The sequence below is a fragment of the Lipotes vexillifer genome, unplaced genomic scaffold (genome assembly GCF_000442215.2).
Source record: "Lipotes vexillifer unplaced genomic scaffold, Lipotes_vexillifer_v1.1 scaffold228, whole genome shotgun sequence".
In the NCBI taxonomy this organism is placed as follows: Eukaryota; Metazoa; Chordata; class Mammalia; order Artiodactyla; family Lipotidae; genus Lipotes; species Lipotes vexillifer.
In genome coordinates, this window is record NW_006795410.1 from 1,207,907 (window position 1) to 1,232,870 (window position 24,964).

At 36.2% G+C, this 24,964-nt stretch overlaps 1 protein-coding gene across 1 annotated transcript in view; it reads right to left on the reverse strand.

Annotated features, from left to right (window-relative positions):
• The window catches only part of FGF12 (fibroblast growth factor 12), a 258,440-nt gene that overhangs the window by 161,514 nt on the left and 71,962 nt on the right, over window positions 1-24,964 (reverse strand). The window contains exon 3 of the mRNA XM_007467805.1: window positions 23,674-23,777. Coding sequence (XP_007467867.1) covers window positions 23,674-23,777 — 104 coding nt within the window. The remainder of the gene's footprint in view (window positions 1-23,673; window positions 23,778-24,964) is intronic.

Below are 24,964 nucleotides of genomic sequence, written 5' to 3' on the forward strand. Positions count from 1 at the left end.
TGTGGGATCTTCCTGGACCGGGGCACGAATCCGTGTCCCCTGCATCGGCAGGCGGACTCTCAACCACTGCGCCACCAGGGAAGCCCCTAAAGACTGTTAAATTTTTAAGAGCTGCAGATTTTTCATACATTCTCAAAATGGTAGCATCCCTGCTTTCTAGATATACATTGTTTAATACTGAGAGGATATTTATATGTTATTATAACTTAGCCCATCAGTGCCAGGCAGCAGATAAAACTTCACCATGCTATGCCCACCCAAGATTGAATACAGCGCATGGCACACCAAAGCTTAGTAGTCATTCCAGAAATCGTTATTGAATAAATCACTAATATTCTTTCGACTTTATTCACCCATTTTACTCATTCATTCATTTCCCAATTATTTAGCACTGCTATTTGCAAGATAATGAATCAGATGATTTAGCAAGATGAAGAAAAAAAACCTGTCCCTTGATCTCAGGGAGTTTATAATTAACGAGACACATAAATAAATGAAAAATGAAGATGACTAAGGACCACAATACAGGGATGGGAGCATGAAAGAGGAACAGATACTTCTATTTGGTGAGGATTCAAAACAATACTTCACAAATGGGGTAGTTTTTTCTTGGGTTTTGGACAGGCAGAAGAAATTGAAGATTACTTCAGACTAAGGAAAGCCCAAGATGTGTAGGAACAGCTTTCCTGCTCCCATCAATATGAGGAAATTTATAGCTAACACAGTATCACTTTTGACTACACCCTGTAAATTCAAACTGGATTCATGTCTCTGAGAAATTCTGGTTGAGAATGGCTTGTGATTACCATATAAATTGGTTGGTTGTAAATGTATGCTTCTATAGTTCTTGAGGATAGAGCTTATTCTTTCATATATTTTAAATATCCCTGTCCTTTTTCCTTCCTAATGTATATTGCATAAAAAATGAGGGAATTCACTCCTCTCTCGAACATAAGGCTGAAAGGTGTCCGGCACCATTACTACTTATATGGAAACATGTAATAAGTGTACGATAATTCCTCAAATCCACATTGTATGCTTAATTTTGCTTTAGGTATTGCGCAAGATATGGTATAGTCTTATTATGAGGTCTTAACAGTGCTGACACACTGTAAATGCTCAGTAAGTCCTTATTAAATTAAACATTCCCTGATGAGTTTACAATCTGAGGAGAGTAGGGGAGACTCTAGACAACGAGAATGACTAGAATGTCCCATAAAGTTTTATATAGAATCCTTGGCTCAGTGGTCAGGGCACAAAGCACTTAATCAGTATTTGAACTCAACTCTTCCAGCTCCAAGACTAAGGTACCTTCCAATGTGCCATGATATTATATTGATCCTACTGGATATTTCCTTACTGAGAGGACTTAATTTCAATGTCAGAATCACAAAGCTGCCTTCAGTGTTACATGCCAAGTGCATGTAACAACCTAACAGAATGTTCACTAGGGTTTGAAACGCAGCTCAGCTACCAGCCTTCTGGGTGGTGGCCTTGGGCAGATGGCGTCTCCCCTACAGGCCTTCTTTTCTACATCGGTCAAAGAGCATGTGGGCCCACTGACACTCTGACGTCCCTTCCAGTTTAGACAGACAGTGCCTCCATTTCCCAGATTCTGTAATTAGAGAACACTCAAATCCCTCCACACAGGGGTATCATTGGAGGCAGTTAATATATTTCAGGGGTCAAAGATATAAATATGTTTTAGTTCTCATAAGCCTGGCTTTTGAGACTCCTGAATGGAGCTGTTTGAAGATTGAGGAGAATGTTGCACCATAGTGTGCATTTGTTGATTTACTAAACACCTTGGGGTTGGTAGTGGGAGGTTAGGGACTGGTGTCTACTAGGTCCAGACACAGTACTAGGTGCTAAGAATTCAAAAGTGTGTAAAATGTGGTCCTTGAACATTTACACATACAAGAACTTAGTAATGGAAATGGCCAAGAAGAGTGACTATAAAGACAGTTGGCAAAATGAAAATACCACATGTAAATAAAGAAATGAAAACTATAGTTCACATTAAAAAGAAAAAAAAAAGGACAGTTTGCTATGGGAAGTCCCCAAACAGGAATATAACTGAAGCATTTCGAGGACACAAAGAAGGGAGTGAATAGAGGTGCATGAGGAAAGTTTCGCCATCAGTCTTGCATTGGAGCCTGACCTTAAGGGGTGAAGAATAGTTAATAAACAGGGTGTAGAACATTCCAGGCAGACAGCTAATGATATGTAAAGTCAAGAAGGGGAAGAACAAACATAATGCTTTTCTTTCCCCAGCATCTATTTCAGTCACCTTGTATATAAACAGGATTTTAAACAGGGGAAGCCATCCAAATAGAACAATTCTCATTCTTTCATCAAAATCCTAAAGAGAGCGTTTAAAGCTCCCTTTTGTAATTGCCAGGAAAATGATGTGTACCCTTATTTAGAAGAAATGGCTCTTCCTTCTTTTAATCAAACAATAGATCATTCTCCCACTAGAGCTGGAACCAAGTTCTTCTGTATTTCAGATGCTAATTGGAATTTACTTATTCTTTTGTACAGTGCATGAATATGGTCTGTCAGCAACTAAACAAATTCAAGCAAAGAAAAGAAAGAAAAAAGGACAAAAATGGGCTTCATGAAAAGCAATGAAATGCATCAAAATTGGGGATTCTGTCAGCCTGGTGGACAAAAACACTGACTTGAAGGATGTCCTTGCCCAGGTTAGGACACATTCCTTTTCTAGCTACTGTCAACCTGGGCTCAGCTCCATCAGAAATGCCTGCCTGGCTGGCAGCTGCTGAGAGATGGCAACTCCTCCCAGCAACAGATGAAACCAATCGAAAGCTAGCAGCGGTGATCCTTGCTGTTAAGTGCAGTGACATCTCATTTACCTGGTAACTCCAGTGAAGACTGTATAATGCATAAGATAATTACTAAGAGACTAAAATGTACATTCCCAAGCATAAGAAACTATTAGATTTTAGCCAATCTGATTGGAAACTTGTCTAAAATTAGACACATCTATGTAGGTTTAAATTATGAATAGACTTCAGAGTGCAGGGAATTTTGCTTAGGTTTTGGAGTAAATAGACCTGAAGTTAAATGCCTTATCTCTTAAAAAGGATAAATAACCTGACCTAATATACCTCACGGTGGATGTCAAAGCTCTTTGAAACTACCAAGCACCACATGTAAATAAATATTGTGACATTTTCTTATTATTAGAGACTCAGTATTTAATATAGTTAATAGCTTCATCTCCCATATGGGTAATCTTGAGTAAATCCCTTCATCTTTATTTCCTCACCTGTCCAAGGAAGATAATGCTAGAACATAATTTAGGGAGTCGCCGTGAAGATTGACTTAATAAATTTATAGAGTCCAAACATGTAGTAAGCATTTAAATATGATTACTAACATAATTATTATCATCATTTTCATTTAATACTGTGAGAACTTGAGGGGTTGTTAAATTGGATAGAGCTATTATTCCTACTCAATGGCCCCAAAGCAATGGGCTGTAGAACCAAAACACACATATCTAAGGGACCTTGCACAGTATAAACCCTCCACAGCTTTTTGACACATTTGTGCCTGCAAAAGGTTTATCCCCAAGCTTTCTACATTTCCTACTGGGCATTAAAAAATGACTTTGCTTTCACTTGTCCCCTCCTCGTGTGACCTCTCCATTATCCCCTGAAATTATCACTTTCCCTCTCCACACATAAATACAAATGTGGGATAGTCTCTGCAAGTTTGAGTAAGCAACCGTGGCAAGCACCCAGTTGCTCATAGGTCTTACAAAATAGACTATCTGTTATCTATCTTACTACCAGTTTGCTCTCCTGCATAGGAAGGAGGCGACAGGAGATCTTAATTAAGGGACCTAGAGTAGTCAATTTCTCATTCAACTCCATTTGTACATAGTAATTTCCAATATTAAAAGATGTGATATATATTATCACATATACCTACTTTATGTGATATGACAATAGAATCTTTAATATGATTTAGAACAGGTCACAGTGGCCAGTATTTTCCTGGATGCAAATCACTAGGACTTACTGATATGAAATATATTTTCAGGCCAAGATTTTAAAATATCCTCTCCATTCCATGGCCTCAGTATTGCACTTAGAATATCTACGATATTGCTTATTCTGTACTCAGAACTTCGGCAGATTCCACCCTGAATGCCTTGATTTTTGTATTACCACCTACTCTGACAGCCTATAAGCTCCTTTGAAAGCATAAGTTCTAGATCCTTCTTTGTATTACAGGCATCTAAAGCATTTACCTCACTTTGTATATAGCACATGTTTAATGAATGTCTGTTAAATAAAGATTATACCAAAACAAAAAAAAAATAAGAAAGAAGGAAGGGTTGGAGGGATGGAGAGAGATAGAGAGAAAGAAATGGAGAAAAGGAGGGAAGGATGGAGGGAGAGGAAAAAGGAGAATGGAAAGATGGAAATGGAAGAAAGAAAACAAGAAGCATATAAACACATTAAGCAGAGTCTCACAGATGCTCAACTACTTTAAATAGAATCCCTGAATCATTTTGCACAAGAGTATAATACTGTGTCCTGTTGGCCCTTTTGTATACCATATCTTGATGCTTAGGATGGTAGGCACCACTACAAGATACCAAAATAAAAAAAGTAAATTTAACACACTTATTTCTCATACAAACTTAAAAGGCTAAATATAAAAGAAATTTTAAGCAGAGAGATGATTCTTTTGGTTTTTTTTCCCTTCTCAGAAATACACATAGAGATGCCCTTTCTCTGACTGCCTCCCTCTCCACTTCCCAGCCAAACTCTCTATTCCCAGTTCTCACATCTTCAAAGCAGTCTTTACCCTTCCAGACACACCATAACCAATATTCTGTCTCAAATGGAAAATAAACAAAGAAGTTAACATTCTTAAATAGAAATCCTTTACTACTGCAAGCAAAGGAATATTCATTTTTCAAGTAAGGAAGGGAAAGGAGGCTTAGGTATGAAACAGGAAAATCTTAGATTGGACACTGGTATTAATGATCCCTATCACCTTTGAGTAATTTTCCATATTTATAATATAGTGATAATTACACTGGTCTGATCAACCTCTCTGGAGTTTTGTTTTTTGTTTTTTTTTTCTGGTACGCGGGCCTCTCACTGTTGTGGCCTCTCCCGTTGCGGAGAGCACAGGCTCCGGACGTGCAGGCTCAGCGGCCACGGCTCACGGGCCCAGCCGCTCCGCGGCATGTGGGATCTTCCCGGACCGGGGCACGAATCCGTGTCCCCTGCACCGGCAGGCGGACTCTCAACCACTGCGCCACCAGGGAAGCCCTCTCTGGAGTTTTTATGCAGATCTAATCACACTACAAACATGAAAGTTGCTTGAATATAAATAAAAACAATGCACACAAAAATGCACAGGCAGAAACATTTTCTGGATGAATGTTTTTGTTTATATGGTCTCTATCATATGGAAGAAGAAAAGTAAGTTGGAAACTCCTGCACAGATTGATCCATTATAGAAGCCTTATTAACCTACTGATTCCCATAACCTCTATCAGGTTCATTTAGAAACATGCCTCAACCCCCAACGGAGAAGAGTTGGAGGTTCTGACTCTCCAATGAGGGAGAAAAGGGCATATTTTTCTGAGAGGCATCATGTTGACCACCAAGGATCTGGCCAAGGAAATACCCTCTGGGTAAGCATAAAGTGAGACATTCTAGAAAAGGGGCTTTGGTAGATAAATGGAGGAAAAATTAGATATAGATTGAGCTATCAGAAGGCTTTGGTGATAAGTGGAACAAGTGAGAATACAAAGTAGGGATTTGTTTGGAATGTAATGTAATGGGAAGCAAAGCAAACTCTATTGAAAGAAGGCTGGGGCTGGCTTAGGGGAAAAGAATTAGCAAAGGCAAAACACACATCTAATAAAGGTCTAATGTCTCTTTAGCCAATGTCAGTAAGAGAAACCCTTTCATAGCAGGAAATTTCCTTAGAACTTACAGAAATGACTACCGAATGGAAGTAAAGCACATATAATGAGAACGCTGCCAGGAATACCATCTTGGTTCCCCTACATTACAGCTGCATTTAGCGTGGATTCAGCTTATTATGGATCTAATTCAAGCCACCCATTGAAACATAATAAAGACCAATGCTGTTACTGGGCAAGTATAAAGTCAACGAAAAAATACATTCCTGTAGGCTTTTTACGTATCAGTAAATCAGGTAAACCGTTGTTAGAGACCAGTAGAATGATCATAAAACTGTTACCTTCAGGGAGAAAAGTAATCAATGCTTGAAAGTAAATCAATATCAAAGAATTTCTTAAAGAGATATTTCTAAGAGGCAAGTGAATGAATTTTAATTCCCCCAGCCCTGTATTGCTGACCAATACTTCCTGATCATGAATGGTTTCTTGCTGGTCCCAGAGAGTCAACTAGTATTCAGTAAGGGCTAAACCAGGGCAGAAACTAATAAAATATCACTTGCACAGATTATAATATCACACTTCCGGAGAGATATATAGTATAAACAAAAGAGTGAGCTCTGAATAATAAAGGGATGAAAAAAAGTTCAGTCTAAATTTCTATTTTCTAATCTGAAAAAAAGGAGGAATTGAACCAAATTATTTATAGCTTTCCTTCAATTTACAAAATTAATGATTCTATTGCTCATTAATTTATTTAATAAATAGTATTTATTAACTTTCTTGTGAAAGAAATGGAACTGGTTAATGTTCTCATGAAAACCATGATCACTTCCTATAATATTTGTGTTCAACAAATAGTTGAAAACATCACGTGAGAAAGAAATATATATATATATATATATAATAATTTTTGCAAACACTTTTAAAGCCCTTGCCGGGTATCAGTCATCATTCTAAGTAATGGAAGATAAATAAATAGATAGATACACAGATATGTAGATAGATATATGGATATTGATTGAGATGGAGATAAAATGGACATAGAGGTAGAAAAACTCATTTGATCATCACAACAGTCAACAGCTTTACAACACTCACCATGTGCCAAGTGCTACTAAGCAATTAACACATTCTCTGTGACTCCACATTGCAGGACTAGAACCAAAAATGGCACAGTTAAAAGAAGATGATCGGGCTTCCTTGGTGGCGCAGTGGTTGAGAGTCCGCCTGCCGACACAGGGGACACGGGTTCGTGTCCCGGTCCGGGAGGATCCCACATGCCGTGGAGGGGCTGGGCCCATGAGCCATGGCTGCTGAGCCTGTGCTCCGCAACGGAAGAGGCCACAGCGGTGAGAGGCTGGCGTACCGCACACACAAAAAAGAAGATTATCCTAACGGTCATCTCCAGTGTACGATTCAGGTAATAAAGCCCTCACTCTTAGAGATGTTTCAACAGTAATCGGGTTCTAATTTTTGTGAATATTAGGAAAGGAGCCACTGATTTAGTCTAGCTGAACTCTATGATCACTCTTATTAACTGAGGGCCCATAAAAATAAAGCCAGAGTGGGCACAGTGCTAGACAGCAGAGATAGAACTGGTAGATTCGGAAGATCTTTCGATACTACAAAGCTAATTAAAATAACAGCAACAACAACAAACAGCTGATTTTCAGGGGAAACATTTGGGATGGGCTTTAAGAGTTTTTGAGAAGTTGATCTGCAGAGTTAGATACACTTGGACTCCAGTAAACTAGCCAAATAAATAACAGTGTTCAAAGAGTTATATTTATTGCCACACAAGATGAATCATGCGTCTTTGGGGAATGTGTTTTTGGAAACTTCATTTTCCATTTTGGACTACTGGATCAGCCTCTCAAAAGAGTTTGGAATGTGGCCAATTACTTCCCTCTGCATTTTTCACTTGAGACTTAAGGGCTATACAACTCCATTTTCCATTCTCATATAATACATCTTAGCGAGGACTCTGCCTGTGTCTCTTCATTTTGTAAATAATAAGACACCAAAAACATAGCCTGTTTGTGAGTATGGATTTGAGAATGAGAACCAGGAAACACAGTTCAAAAGTCTTAAGAAATGTATCATTATTATAATAATCTACTACTCTAATACTCCATATCTATGTATATTTTACATTATTATAATAATGCCAAATTACTCTTGGGATAATGAATTAGCAGATACATTAAAAATTTTCAAGAATAAAAACCATACCTTGACAATACCTATATTAAAAATCAGGCATTAGAAAGGCATACAGGTAAACTCTGAGAACAAAACCCAGAAACCAATTTGCAACCCTCCCAATCATATAGTACCTCACATATCACCCGAGCACTCAAAACGAATATAATGTTAATCCAAGTTGGAGGGTAAGTGACACTGGCAGATCTAATGGCAAAACAGACAACTCAAAATATCAAAGGGAAGTTCAAGCTAAATAAGGCTTTAAAAAAATACTAAACCTTGGGGACTTCCCTGGCAGTCCACTGGTTAAGACTCTGCTTTTCCACTGCAGGGGGCACAGGTTCGATCCCTGGTTGGGGAACTAAGATGCCGCATGCCAAAAGTACCCCCCAAAACAAAAAACTAAACCTTCCTGTGATAAACCATAATGGAAAAGAATATGAAAAAGAACGTATACATATATATATATATATATATATATATGTATGTATGTCTAACTGAATTATTTTGCTGTACAGCAGAAATTAACACAACACTGTAAATCAACTATACTTCAGTAAAATATATATTTTTTGATTAGCGTTAGCATGGCACATATTTCTTTCCTTTTTTTTTTAACATCTTTATTGGAGTATAATTGCTTTACAATGGTGTGTTAGTTTCTGCTTCGTAACAAAGTGAATCAGCTACATATATACATATATTCCCATATCTCCTCCCACCTACATCTCCTTCCCACCCTCCCTATCCCATCCCTCTAGGTGGTCACAAAGCACCGAGGTGATCTCCCTGTGCTATGCAGCTGCTTCCCACTAGCTAGCTCTTTTACATTTGGAAGTGTATATATGTCCATTGTCCATGCCACTCTCTCACTTTGTCCCAGCTTACCCTTCCCCCTCCCGGTGTCCTCAAGGCCATTCTCTATGTCTGCATCTTTATTCCTGTCCTGCCCCTAGGTTCCTCAGACCCTTTTTTTTTTTTCAGGTTCCATATATATGTGTTAGCATATGGTATTTGTTTTTCTCTTTATGACTTATTTCACTCTGTATGACAGACTCTAGGTCCATCCACCTCACTCCAAATAACTCAATTTTGTTTCTTTTTAAGACTGAATAATATTCCATTGTATATATGAGCCACATCTTCTTTAACCATTCTTCTGTTGATGGACACTTAGGTTGCTTCCATGTCCTGGCTATTGTAAATAGAGCTGCAATGAACATTGTGGTACATGACTCTTTTTGAATTATGGTTTTCTCAGGGTATATGCCCAGTAGTGGGATTGCTGGGTCGTATGGTAGTTCTATTTTTAGTTTTTAAGGAACCTCCATACTGTTCTCCATAGTGGCTGTATCAATTTACATTCCCACCAACAGCGAAAGAGGGTTCCCTTTTCTCCACACCCCCTCCAAAAGATTGTAGATTTTTTGATGATGGCCATTCTGACTGGTGTGAGGTGATACCTCGTTGTAGCTTTAATTTGCATTTCTCTAATGATTAGTGATGTTGAGCATCCTTTCATGTGTTTGTTGGCAATCTGTATATCTTCTTTGGAGAAATGTCTATTTAGGTCTTCTGCCCATTTTTGGATTGGTTGTTTGTTTTTTGGATATCGAGTTGCATGGGCTGCTTGTATATTCCAAGATGCAATTTTAAGGTACAAAATATTCACGATTTCCTCACGAAACATTTTTAAATTGAGCCAAAGAGGGAAAATATATATATATTCTGTGACTTAAACATATACCTCCAAAAGTATCACCACATGAACAAGTAGGTATAAATTTATAGAGCCCTGACAGTAATAATTTAAAGGTCCAAGCTCAGTAAGTAAATTAAAATGTCACAGCAAATATTAATCTTATTATAAAAGCTCTTCTCTCATAGCTAGTATTTTGTGGTCAAAATCAATGGTGTTTACAGTTGTAGGACACATCTTCACAATGAAAACAAATTCTACTCTGCTCGTACTCCTTTTTCCACTTTTTGCACCAGAGTACTAAAGTTCTGTCACGCCCCTCCAGTTGTGAGGAAATTCACACCTTTGTGTTACTTTAAACAAACAAAAAATACAATTCAATTAATGTGTATGGAATCCATTAGGGGAAAATGATCTTATTTACTTTTTAATCTCTATTAAATCATGATTAAATTGATATTTTAAATAGAATTAACTTTTTAATAACAGCACTATTGAGATATAATTCACATACCATACAGTTTACCCATTCAAAGTGTATAATTCAATAGTTTTTAGTATATTGACAGAGCTGTACAACCATCACCACAATCAACTGTAGTTTTTTCATTACCCCAAAAAGCAAACTCCCACCCTTTTAGTAACAGCCTGTTCCCACTTATCACAGCACAATTATTAATCAACTTCCTGCCTCTATAGAGTTGTCTATTCTGGACATTTCATATAAATGGAATTATACCATATGTTGTCTTTTGTGACTGGTTTATTTCATTTAACATACTGTTGTCATGATTCATACATGTTGTAGCATGCCTCAGCACTCTCTTTTATTGCTAAATAATATTATATTCAATAAATGTGCCACACCTTGTCCATTCGTTAGTTGATGGACATTGGGTTATTTCCACTTTTGGCTATTTTAAATAATGCTGCTCTGAATATTAATATAGGAAGGTTTTTGTGTGGACCTACGTTTTCATTTCTCTTGGGTATATACCTAGTAGTGAAATTGCTGGGTCATATGGTAACTCTATCTTTAACCTTTTGCAGAACTGGTAGACTATTTTCAAAAGTGGCTATGGCATTTTAGATTCCTGTTAGCAGTATATAAGGGTTCCAACTTTTCCATATCCTCACCTGTACTTGTTATTATCTTTTTTAATAAAGCCATCTTAGTGGGTGTGAAGTGGTGAGTCCTTGTGGTTTTTGATTTGCATTCCCTCGATGGCTAATGGTGTTGAACATCTTTTCATGTGGCTATTAACTATTTGTATATCTTCTCTGGAAATATGTCTATTCAAATCCTTTGTACTCTTTTCTCTTTTTATTTTTAGTTGTATGAGTTATTTATATATTCTAGATACACATTCCTTACCAGATAAATGACTTGCTAACTTTTCTCCCCTCCTCTGGATTGTCTTTTTCACTTTCTTGATTGGGTCCCTTGGAAGCACAAACGTTTTAATTCAGATGAAATTTTTTCTTGTGTTGCTTGTGCTTTTGGTTTCATATCTCTAAAACTACTGTTTAACTTAAGGTCATGAAGATTTAGCCTTATGCTTTCTTCTAAGTGTTTTATAGTTTTAGCTCTTACACTTAAGTTTATGATCCATTTTAAGTTACTTTTTGTATGTGGTGTGGACCTTTTAAAACATAAATATTTTTGGCAACATGCTACCAATCAGATTTCAAGGTTTTAAGATAATGCCAATGAAGTCTTTTCATTGAAAGTACTGAGAAAGTTCTTGGAAATCCCTTAGGAATATTAATAATAAAGAAAGGATTCAATAAACAGCATACACATTTTTAAAAAACATACAACTTATTCCTGGATTCAATGTAAAAAGAGTCAAAATACAAGGATAGCACAAATAACAGAAAGAAATTCACGATGAGAATTAATGTAAATTTAAAAATTAAAAAAATATGCCAAGGGCTTCCCTGGTGGCGCAGTGTTGGAGAGTCCGCCTGCCGATGCAGGGGACACGGGTTCGTGCCCCGGTCTGGGAAGACCCCACATGCCGCGGAGCGGCTGGGCCCGTGAGCCATGGCCGCTGAGCCTGCGTGTCCAGAGCCTGTGCTCTGCAACGGGAGAGGCCACAGCAGTGAGAGGCCCGCGTACTGCAAAAAAAAAAAAAAAAAAAAAAAAAAAATGCCAAGACATAAATGTATTATGTTTCTATAACCCTGCTTCCTTCCTTTATAACCCTTAACAATTTCATTCTTTTATTATGGTATGAAAGTGCGGTATTTGTCCTTTTCCTCTCTCATGCTTGGAGCACCCAAAATGGTACTCAGCACAGAATATGTAAAAATATTTTAAATCAAATAGACGAGCAAATGAAAATGAACAGATGTTAGAATTAGCACTTCAGGTGCAAGAATTATGATAGAATGTGTGAGAAACAATAAGATTTATAAACATTTTACTCCTATGAATGTTTTGCACTTATTTCTGCCTCTGCTAGTACACTTCCTCTGGTTTGGTCTTTCGTTTCATCCTTTAGGTTTTAGCGTGAATATCATCTCCTTAAAGAAATTTTCATGGCAATCCTATCTAAATTAGTTTTCTCTATTATTCTCTATTACTGAAATATATTTTTTCTTTTATAAAAACCAATCCTATACAGTAAATTTCCATATTTATGTATGCGTTGTCTTGTTCTCCCACTACAGTGGAAGTGTTTTTCATTTCATTTTCAGTGCCTAAGACAATGTGTGCCACACTATCTACACTAAATAAATAGGTAAATTATTGGTTAAATGGGAGCATGGAAAAGTTGCTGATCCCTGGAGTTTCAGGAATATCTGTATTGAAACCACAGGCAAGCATACCCTTACAAGTCAATATGCTATATCCCACTCCATGGTGACTTTCAGTTCCCTCACGACTTCTCACAGCTCCCTACAGAGAGAACTTTTACCCATCCAGTGAAATAGAAGAATGGAAGTTGAAGCAGCAGTGCTTATTCATCTTTGCCCTAGCTATAGAGAGAAATTTCAGAGGAAATATCCAGCGATCCATCGTGAAAACTCAACAAGCAGAAAGCTTCTGTCACCAAATCCCAGGGAAATTCTAATCTATTTGGACCTGAATAAAATTACAGGTAAGATCTCTTCCCGTTAGTCTCTAGAGTTCAATGTTTAGCTTCCTAGTAGAGGTTCATAAATTTTTCAACCAATATTTATAGTAATTCAAAAGATTTTACATTACCTAATGAAGAAACTACACATGCATATCTATTCTTCAATCTGTTCAGTTGCTCTCTGTCTCTTCGACTCTCTCTTGTGCTAAAGTTTTACATTATCTACATTTATATTCTCAGCCTGGAGAAGTGGGGCAGTTGTCAAGTGTCTACTCAATATCCATTTTCCCCTCCATATTAACAGAACGCTGGTTTTGATGAATATGGCAATATATGCAGCTCAAATTTTTTTTTTTTTAAATTGAGACATTTCCCCACACTCTGTCCACTTAGGGGTGACCATGTGACACAGTTCTATGGTCATCACTGGACATGACTACGGACATTGCTGAAACTTCTGGGAAAGTGTTCTTTCCTGATGAAGGCACCATCTCTTTCTCTGTGCCCCTTTTTTACTTCCCAGAATGTATACATGTTAGCTGGGGAGGTAGGAACCATCTTGTACCACGAGGAAAAGGCCAAATAAATGTAAAATCCTTGGCCCTTTAGCCAAGGGTTGTTTAGCCAGTCAATGAACCAATACCAGTAACTATCTATCTCCAGACTTCTGGTTATGTGAGAAAACTTAAACCTTTAATCCCTTTAAATCATTGTTATGGGTGTCTTTTTTACTCACAGCCAAACTCAATCACTGGGTGATACAGGAAAGTGAACTTAAGAAATTTATCATTACGATTTAGTCTTGGGGAGTAAATCAGAACAGGTAATTTTCAAACTATTCAGTAAGATTTTCTGCATATATTGACACCTCAGATCACCCACTGAGTCATACGTAGAATCATGTGTAACATGACTGTATAATTATTGCCAAACCCTAATCCAGGACACTTCTGAGGGTCAAACAGGTAGTGTCGATAATTACACTAAGACATCAGGCATAAACTGGAACTCTTCTGGGTGAACCATGACATATAGGTACCCCATGGGAGACTGACGTTTTCAGTGGACTCAAAATAAATGTCTTTCTTTCCATTTGGAGATAGCTGAAATATATGTCACTTTTGACATATACATTTCTATGTAGTTAAACCATTTCCCCAATTTAACTACTAGATTTTAAAATTCTGTGGTGCAGAAACAAACTTTAGGTACACCATAAATGCAGGAGGCTGTCGGCTTGAAATCTCCTCAAAATGTAGCACTTTGCAATCTGTCCTTCTCTGACAATTGTTCTAATTTGGCCACCTCTCACAATGTTTTGTTTTGTTTTTTCATATTCTTTTCCTCAGTGCTATCTATTCAAAGTGTGAACTTACCTGCAGACTTGGTCATAAAAATGAATTGCTTCTGTTTCTCTGTTTCACCGCATCTCTATTTCATTCAAATCTCACCTGAAAACCTACTGATTTTCCCTCTGCATTTAGCATTCATAATTTCTTCTCTTTTCCCCTCCCTGAAGTCTATGAAAGTCATGGCTTACACACTTATTTTATGCAATATATTTCCCTCCAAGGGAGTTATATAAAGAGATATTTTGAAGAAGTCCCCAAAAGTTGAAAAACTGGCTCATGCTGGGGGGCAAGAGGAAAGAAAAGTTAATTCTTATCTTTCGATGATTTGTTTGTTACAAACCCAAGAAACATTTACATATGAAAATGACTAATTCTTAGGTTGGTTTTGGAGGGGAACAGGCAAGGGAAGGCAGAACGAATTAGAATAATCTCTCTTGGGAATCAGGCTGGCCCAGAGAGTAATAGTAAAGTCATAACTCTTCAGAAGGAGGCCACTGGAAAATTCTTCACCAGAAATGACATAGAGAACATGGAACGAATGGAGCTTTAGCTTTCTTGGAAAGCCTTAACACTCTGAAAATTTGTTCACTTCTTTATCAGTTTATCAGGTTAAAAAAAAAAAATACAGCCCAAACTGGTTCATACAGAAGGGTAATTATGGGCTCCTAAGACTGAAAATTCAGAGGTAGGGCTGGCTTCGTGTATGTCTTCATGTACAACGTCAAAGGACGTGAAGAACTGGTTTCTCCATCTTTCCACCTAGAGACTTTCTGTCCTCTGAGTTTTGGAATCATTCTAAGATATGATTTCTCCTTGTGTTGTTAAGATGGCTGTCGCCCTTCATCCTCTCAGCTCTAAATTCAGTTTTAAAAATAAAAAAGGCAACTCTCCTTCAACAGATGAAGTCAAGTCTTGGGCCTGAAACTAATTGGCTCTAGTTAAATGGGAGATGCTCTGCAACCAACCTCCCATGGCCAGCATGGCTAAAGATAGTGGGTTAGGCAAACCAGGAATCACCACTGAAAATTCGGGTAGAATTATCCTATGTGAACTCCATGAACTGATGGTAAGAAACTGTTTAGGATACACTGAGCATCTTATTTAATATATCTACTACTATTACTAATACTACTACTATACTATTTTACTATTACTACTACTACTACTACTACATATGGCTGACTTTGAGCATTGACTACATACTAGGCACAGTACTAGGGTTTTACATGCATTGTCTCATTTAATTCTTGCTATAATCCTATAAAGCTGGTATTTTCATAATTATCTCCAATTTATATATAAGGAAACTGAGTCTAGAAGGTTAACAAATTTCCCCAGTGACACAAGGAAGTAAGTTACAGAGCTGTGATTCAAACCCGGTTTTATTTCTAAAGCTTTCATTCTTAAATACTGCTTAATACTGCCCGATTCACTAATGACCTAAGAAGTACAATTGAGAAATTTTGGATATATGACTACATGTTGGCCTAATGTGCCTCATGGCAAGGTAGAAATAAAAAATATAAAATGTAGTATCATTTTTCAAATGATTCAACCAAAGGTCCTCATTAGTGCTGTTCTTAGAAGCTTAATCCTATTTTTACTTTTCAATGAAAAATGCTACTGGAAACACATATGCTAATTTTTTTTTCAGTATATTTTATTTAATTGATTTTTTATATAGCAGGTTCTTATTAATTTTTACAATTAGGGCTAGCCCAGGAGCTAAAGTATTAATATTTTCCAGAAGTTATAATTTCTTGGAATAAAACCAACACCACTTACTACTGAAAACATAAGGTAAAAATGGATGTTTACCATCATTTAGTCCTTACTGAACGTATAAATAATGACCTGTTGATTCTTTCTAAAGAAAGGCAACCTAATTTCAACAACAGCAACAAAAATTCACTTCACATATTTGCAAGCAACACAGCCAGATTCTTGGGCTAACAGGATTCCACATATATATTTTCTAGTTGATTAAAAACAACCCAGTTCAGTTAATAAATATATATATATATGAGGGCAAAAAAAAAAAAAGTAGGCAAAATAAGCAATTATTTTCTAGGTGCTATAGCCAAAAATCGACCTAAGATGAAAAAGAAATGTTATAAAATTCAAGAAAACCACAATTTTATGGAAGGAAAAATTATGCAAATGACCCTAACTGAATATTTAACAATTTAATTGCTGAACAAGCCTCTAATTTGGCTTTTGACTTCCCTCTATTCAGGCACCAGTAACTTCAAAACTCTGTGATTCATCTGGCATTAATGGCTAAGGTGTTTCTCTCTCTCTTCCTTTCTCCCTCCCTCCCTCCCTCTTGCTCTCCTTCAATATTAGAGACTTTTCAGAGATACCGTTACCCAAGAAATATTTCTACATATGCCTCAAATTTTGGAACATTCCGTGAGGAAGTCAGTTGATGGAGAAACTCAAATTCCAGAGTAGATAACTATTTTGTACCTCTATTCTAGATATGTGTGTTCTAAAAAACTGCCATTTCTTTTCATTATGGAACAGAACTCTTCCAGTGAGAGATGAATTGTAATAACCAAGTGGCTTCCCAAGAAGATATCCTTGCCAATTTTTGCTTTTTTTTCTTTTATAAGCAATATTTAGTACAGAAAGGAAAACACGACAACATCAGCTCTTAAAATTACAATACAACATTAGCTTCAACACAGAGAAGTATGCACAATAAGATTCCTTTAGCAAATTTTCCATGTTTCCATAGAATAGTCATAGCCTATTCAAAGTTGAGCCAGTTAACAGAACTGGAAAGTGTATAAAGTTACAATCAGGAAAATTATTACAACAACCATTAAGACCAGACGGCCAATGAATTATTGTCAAAATTAAACTGCATGAAATGCATCCGTCAGCTGATCAACAAAATTTTAACAGATACCTTTACATAGGAATTGCAGTTTTCAGTGTTATGGTATATACTAATCTATATTAGATATGATTACTAACTTTAAGGAACTTGCATCTAATTATATAGATAGGGCATGAAAACAAATAATTCCAACAAAAGAAAGGAAATATACAGATAAATGTCCTACCAAAGTGCAAAATGTGGAAGTTCTTTTTGGCTGCAGAAAATGAGAAAATTTGTATTTCATCCTCAGGGATGAGAAATTTTGGACATTTGTGATAGTGGGGAAGAAAAGAAATTAGAGGAGAAAACAAAAAATATCTTATCCTATCGTCATTTTGTGGGTATAAAGCAGTCTTCTTCCAATAACTTTCAATATTGGCCTTCTCTTTTCTTCTTCTTCAGAGACCCTTTCTATGTTTCTCAATAACTCTTGACTCAGTTTTTCAATATAAAGTCAGTATATTATTGCAATCTCGACATTGTCTGCTCTCACGGAAGCATCAGATTTAGTCGTGGAATTCTAAAGGCATGTCAAAGAATTATGCTTTTGATATTATGTTGTAACAGTATGGAGTGACACATCCTTAACTACAGCAGCAAACAGGATATGAAATGTTGATTTTACAAGTGAACATTGAAATAGATAAACAACAGGACCTACTGTATAGCACAGGGAACTATATTCAATATCTTATAATAGCCTATAAGAATCTGAAAAGAATATATATACATATATATATATATATATATATTTATGTATAACGGAATCACTTTGCTGTACACCTGAAACTAATACAATATTGTAAGTCAACAATACATCAATCAAAATAACTTTTTTTTAATGAAGATTGAACTAGAATTTCCTTTTCTTGACCTACCTCATTTGCTTATATCATACACAAAATTTAATTCAAAAGGGATTAAAGCCTGAAATGTAAGACCTAAAACCATAAAAGCCCTAGAAGAAAATAAAAGTTTCATGACATTGAATTTGGCAATGTAAGGTGTAAATGACATAACCAGGATCAAAGCAAGCTAATCATCCCTATAGAATGGAAATACAAAGCACTGAGCAAGTGGCAGCTGCAGGCCTACTGGGCTTCATGTCCTGAAGGGGGTGGTGTGACCCCAAGTTCCACTCTGGTCAGGTCAATGGGAATAAAAGCCCTCTGTGTAAAATAAAGGACCAGAGCCAGGCTACCTGCTCACACGAGGGACTGGTATAATTTTCCTGCTCCAACTCTTAAAAGGCTGAAATAAAAAATGCTGCTACTTGCTCATCATCACTAATCATCAGAGAAATGCAAATCAACACCACAATGAGATCAAATCAACCTCTCACCTATCAGAATAGCTATCATCAAAAAGTCAATAAATAACAAATGTTGATGAAGATGTGGTGAAAAGGGAATACTCATGCACTGCTGGTGGGACTGTAAATTGGTACAGCCACTATAACAAAACAGTATGGAGGTCCCTTAAAAAATGAAAAGTAGAACATGTGATCCAGCAATTTCACTTCTTGGTATTTACCCAAAGGAAACAAAAACACTGATTCAAAAAGATATATGCACTCCAATGTTCACTGAAGCATTATTTATAACAGCCAAGATATGGAAACAACCTAAGTGTCCATCAACAGATGAATGTATAAAAAAGATGTGGTATATATATACAATGGAACATTTAAAGGAAAAAGAAATCTTTCAATTTCCAACAACATAGTTGGGTCTAGACAGTATTACACTAAGTAAAATAAGTCAGACAGAGAAAGACAAATACTATTGGGTTGACCAAAAAGTTCATCTGGGTTTTTCTATAAGATGTTATGGAAAAACCGAATGAACTTTTGGGCCAACCCAATATATATCTCACTTATTTGCGGAATATAAAAAACAAAACAATCAAAACAAAATGAAAACCGGTTCATAGAGAAAGAGAACAAACCGGTGGTTGCCAGATGGGAGGGGGGGGGTGTAGGGTTGGGCAAAGTAGGTGAAGGGGATTAAGAGGTACAAACTTTTAATTATAAAATAATAAGACACAGAGATGTAATATGTAGCATAAGGACTATGATCAATAACACTGTAATAACTGTATGGAGACAAATTGTTACTAGACTTACCATGGTGATTATTCCTAATGTATGTGAATTTCAAATCACCATGTAGATTGCATGAAACTAATATAACATTGTATATCAACTGTATTTTTAAAAGTGCTGCTAGTACTTTAAGCAAGATGCAATGATAGACATAGACTCACAATGAGAGAAACAAGACCAAGCCATACCCTTGCCCAGGCCCCCTTTCCTAACCCCAGTGTTACCCTAGGATGCAGCCTTGAAATGACTCTTAAAATCTTATTCTAAACTAGGACCACTGGAGGTCAGATAGCAGCAACCAAAAATTTGCTAGAAATTGAGGGCAGACTTCAAAAGAAGAAGATCATGAAGAAAGAAAGAGAGAAATGGGCCTACAGACCAAAATTCCAAACACATGCAGAACAAATTCTAAAGTCTAATATAATCTCAGTCTAATTCTAAAAATGACAGCCAACAAACTCAACAATTGAAACATGAATTCATTACAAAAGAAACTAACTTTATGGAAAAGTATAACAAGTATTATAAGAAAGCTCAGAGAGATAAATGAGTTAATAACTTTCTGTAAAAAGAGCCAGATAGTAAAAACAGGAAGAAATCAATCAAGATCAGGTAGATATGGAATGGAAACCATTAAACATCCAAAAATTTAAAGCATAGTGACTGAAATCACAAAACAGATGGCATCATTTCTAGAGCAGATAAATTTGCAAGTTTCTAGTGAAAGTGATTTAAATATTATCAGCACAAGAGACTGGCAAGTATAACAGAGAAATAATATGTAAATGGGAAGAGTTAAAACTTTCCAGAATTAGAGAAGTCTGATTCTTTGGATTGAAAGTGCATTCTGAATTTCTAACAAGATAACTTAATTAGATTTACAACTAGACATTATAGTGAATTTGCAGAACATAAAGTATAAAGAGAAAAAGTCCTTAAAATTTTCCATATAGATAACCTACAAAGGAGAGAACATTAAACTGACAGCAAACTTCTCACAGTCAACAGTACATGCCAGAAGCCAATAGAATATAATTTTCAAAGTGCTGGGGGAAATATAGGTCTACTAAGAACTGTGTAACTATCAGAACTGTAATTCAAGAGTGAAAGTGAAAGGAAGGCATTTTCATGGATACCAGAACGAAGGGAATTCACCATCTACAGACGCACACACTGAAAACAGTGGGAGATTTTGTTTAGAAGAAAAGTAAACTCAGAGGGACCGAATTTGATAAACACAAAAACAAAACCTGCGTGCACAGAAATTATTTTAAAGATTGATAAATGTAACTTTTAGTATAGAATAATAACTAACTGTGCATATTAATTTTAAAGTGTAAATAATCCAATTGGTGAGAAGGGTGGTGGTGTTTACTAAGCAAGAAAACATACTAAGGTCTATAAGCTGTTTGGAAGAATGACAAATAAATAATATGTTTTATTATTTAGCAAATTATATACATATGTATGTCTGTTAAAAAAGTCTAAATCATTAAAACACTAGAATTATAACCTACGTTTACGAACTAGCAGAAGAATAAAGATAGAATAGGAAAATGCTTCAGTAATGTGAGAAAATAAAGAAGAAAATAGAAGCAAAATAAAAAGCAAACTATAAGGGTAAAAACAAATCTAGATGCATCAACAATCTCATTAAATGCTTATGGATTAAACTCACCTATTAAAATATTTTCAGAATGGATCCGGAAACTTTAGCTCTATGCTACCTAACAGTCACTGGGTCTTTACTACTGTCTCTTTTGACTCCTGGTAAAGCGGGTGGGGTGAGGGGGAATCAGAAGTAACTGGAGAGTTAATTCCTAGCTTAAATATGAATACAGACAAGGTGAATGCCACTAGATAAATGATACCATTTGAGAATTTCTCTTGGATTCCATGTTAGCTTCTTTAGGACCTCTAGGGTTTGCCTTCAGACACACACCACCAGTCCCCCTGCCCCCGCCATAATTCCAGGTATGGGCCTTACTGGTGTGCTCAGCTACACTGTTTAACATCAAGTAGGAAACTGCTTTTCAAATAACTTCAAGCCTTAACATATACCAAAAGCACATCACAAAAGCCTGTAACATCCTGTTTTTAACTCCCCACAAGGTTCCTGGCCACACTGGTGCTCTCTTGCTGAGACATGCCACACAGACAAGCAGCAAAACCAGTGTGATGAAGCCTTGATACCCAATTCTCTTTCAGGTCTGTCTCTCCCAACATTGGCCCCCTTTAGTCCTATAACAAAATGTTCAGGCCTATGCCCCTGCTTAAAATTAAAAACCAGAATTTCATACTGTTAGTCCTATCCAGAAAGAGAGTGATTTTGAAAGTAGGGAGCCGTATGCTCAATGTCAGTGAGGCCAAGCTTATAATTAACAAGAATTGTTCCAGTAGCCTCACAGTACCATACAGGGAAAAGAGTTGCAATTCTTGGTATGAGGCAAATTTGATTTAAGTGAAGAGGAAAGCTGAAAACAGGTAATTCAACAGGTCATTATTGGTTTTACTAAGGTGTTAGATCCTTTACAAAAATGTACCTACAGTAAAATTCTCTAGTCAAGAATTTCTTAAAACCTCTCCTATGGGCTCCCTGTATCTTAAGCCTAGTTCCGAGCAAGAAAAAAAGAAAAAATGTATCTCTAAAAATGCTGCCACATATGAAGTTCAGTTATGTCATGCTGAATACCCAGGCTCCTCTCCCAGGAACTTTGGGATTGCACCCAACAATAGGGACCCCTCCCTGCCTGCACCCCCTTAACACACACACACTCACACACGGGCTCCTATACAGCTGCCACCTGCTACAATACTGTTGTCAGATAATCTGTGTTTTTCTTCTTCCCAGACCTTTGGAAACGAACTCTGGTTCAGAAATCTGAACTCTACTGTTTTTGTAGAATTACAACCAGAATTATTACCTTTTAAATAAATATAAAAATGAATAACAACCTTCTAAATATATAGTCTACCTTTAGCTGTTTACTTGATGACTGATTAAATTCTTAAATCAATAACTATCCTAAGATCACCTAAATATTCTGGTTTGTATTGCATTCAAAACTTTTTAAAAAGAAGTTTAACCAACTGGAATTATTCAAAACAGTAACTGTCCTTTTCTTATTTTAATTCTCACACTTAAAATATAGATTCACAATAACTGGACATAAAGAAATGTTAGAATTATGACACATTAAAAATGAAAGCCCATTGGTTTGACCATTTGACCAGAATGTATCTATCTTTAAGTATTTATTTTGAGTAGACCATTGAAAAAATGTGTATGTACACATCTGATATATAAATGCATATTCACAGGTGAATATGTTCAAGAGTAAAATGGCATCTTTAAGAATTCTAATATGAATGACAGCTGTACTACTAGTAAGCAAGCATAGGATACCAGAGATTCATTTAGTTGATTGTGGAAAAAGTTTAATAAAAGCTATTCAATAATTAATTGAGAATCTAGTGGGCATAAGTGAACTTCCTGAATAACCTTGTCTTATTTAGTGAGATCATAGAAAGCAAGGGTGGAAATCTGTAACCATGATTTTTAAGAATATTTCTTCATGAACTACAAATAGGCAATTCCCTTAGGACAGAGCAGGAATTATATACATACAGAAGATTCAGTGCAGCTGCATTCTCTCAATGCATAAATTATTATCTTGAGAGTGGGACCATTAACTACTTTAAAATATGTCAGGGCTCATAATGTAGCCACTGATGCCACCTTATTTTGTTAGTTTTAGATTCAAAAGAGATGTTAGACAACATGGGGTCCAACACCCTCATTTTAAAAGTTTGGAAATTAAGTCAAAGAGAGGAGGCCACTTTCCCAAAGGAATATTGTAGTTGAAATGCAAATAAAACTCAAATATCCCAGCCCCTAATCCAAAGCTCATTCCATCAGTTCACATGTCTTTAAAGTGACCAGTTATCCCAGGAATCTGACAAATTAGGTACTACACAGTTCTATTAAATACAAACAAAAACACAGTCTATTCTGAAAGTTTTTTTTCTCCACAACAAGCCAGAGAAGACTCCCAGACAAATTCAAGAATTTAGCTTCCTAAACCATCCTCTGTGCTTAAAGGAGAGGTAACAGGAGAAAGGAAAAAATGTTTTAGCTCTTGAATTAAACAGAAAGGTAAAATTCAAAAGATCATCCTCTAGAAGTGAAAGACAGAAAAAGAGAATTTGTATCACATGGAGAGTTGCTAGCTCCTTCTCAACAGAGCGTGATCTTTAACATTGTAAATTATAAAATCTTCATAATAGTCCTGATATACTGGGTCAGAAAATATACATTGACTTCAACTTGTAATTTTCTTCCCTAAAATAACGGCTACTTCATTACTCTCCATGCCAGTTTATGTGCGCGTGCACACACATACACACACGACAGGGTACTTACTGAGCTGTAGAGATAGCCTTCACCATTCATGGCCACATAGAGGCTGGCCTTCACCCCTTGGATAGCCACCACACGCAGGCCCACAGGGATTAGATTGAAGAGGGCTAGAGGGGAAAAAAGGAAGAGAGAGGAAAGGATCAGTGAACTTTGAATAAATCATCTTGCTTCTTAAGATGACTCTTTTTGAAGGTTAAAACCTATGAATTGAAATTAGGAGAGAGAGAGAGAGGAGTTCTAAGAGTGAGGAGAACTGGCTTCTTGTCTCTGCACCGTGACTAATTACTATGTGACTTCAGGTAAACCACATAAACTCATCTGCAATAAAGGGATTAGATTAGAAGGACTCCAAGGGCCTCACATGGATCTGAGAGTTCAGGATCTCTGCTCTGTGAAATGAACATATACTCAAACAGTATAAGATGATTTTTTCTAACAAACAAATAATCTGAACCAAAAAATTCTCAACAGAAGAAAACATATTTGGAATCATAAGTAATAATAAAATATGATCTTCGTAACATCTGTCAGAGCTTCTTTTCCTTGTGGTCCTGAACACTGTCTTAAACACACAAGAGGAACACAAAAACACTGGCTCATCCTTCACTATGCTAGTGGCAGAAGAACATTTCTCTTCATATTTCATGTGACATATTTCATTTTTACATGTAAATATAGATAGATAAATAGAGGTATCAATGGTTGCTAGATAGCTTAAGCTCTAACAGACAGATTTTATATCTTGGGAAATATATATATATATATATATATGCATAATTATGCACAAACCATTAAACATCAACTTCATAAATTTAATTCAATATCCTAAGATAAAATGAAAACATGCCTGTAGCCTTTAAATATTTGGGTTGTCCATCACTGAAAATATTCAACAGTCTACTTGTCTACTTGGAGAAAGTACTCAAACACCAGAAAGAAGATAAATAAGAAGATAATCCATTTTTCTGTCAAAAATGTATTTCTGTGAATTATATATTCCTATATAGCACTATTTTAGTTAACATTAATATTACAAAATAAGCTTAAGCATAAAACATTGTCCCCATCCCGAAAGAATTTATATTACATAAAGGAGGAAAGCAATCATATAACTAGGCTGTATAGATGGCAACGTGAATATGAACTAAACATTTATGACTGCGTGCATAAAAGAATAGCCTTGCAGTTCACTTTAACATCCTGACTTAGAAGTTCTTATCTATCTTTTCTACTGATAAAATTTCCATCGTTCTGATCATCTTCTCAGTTTTGAATATAAGATATATATATATAT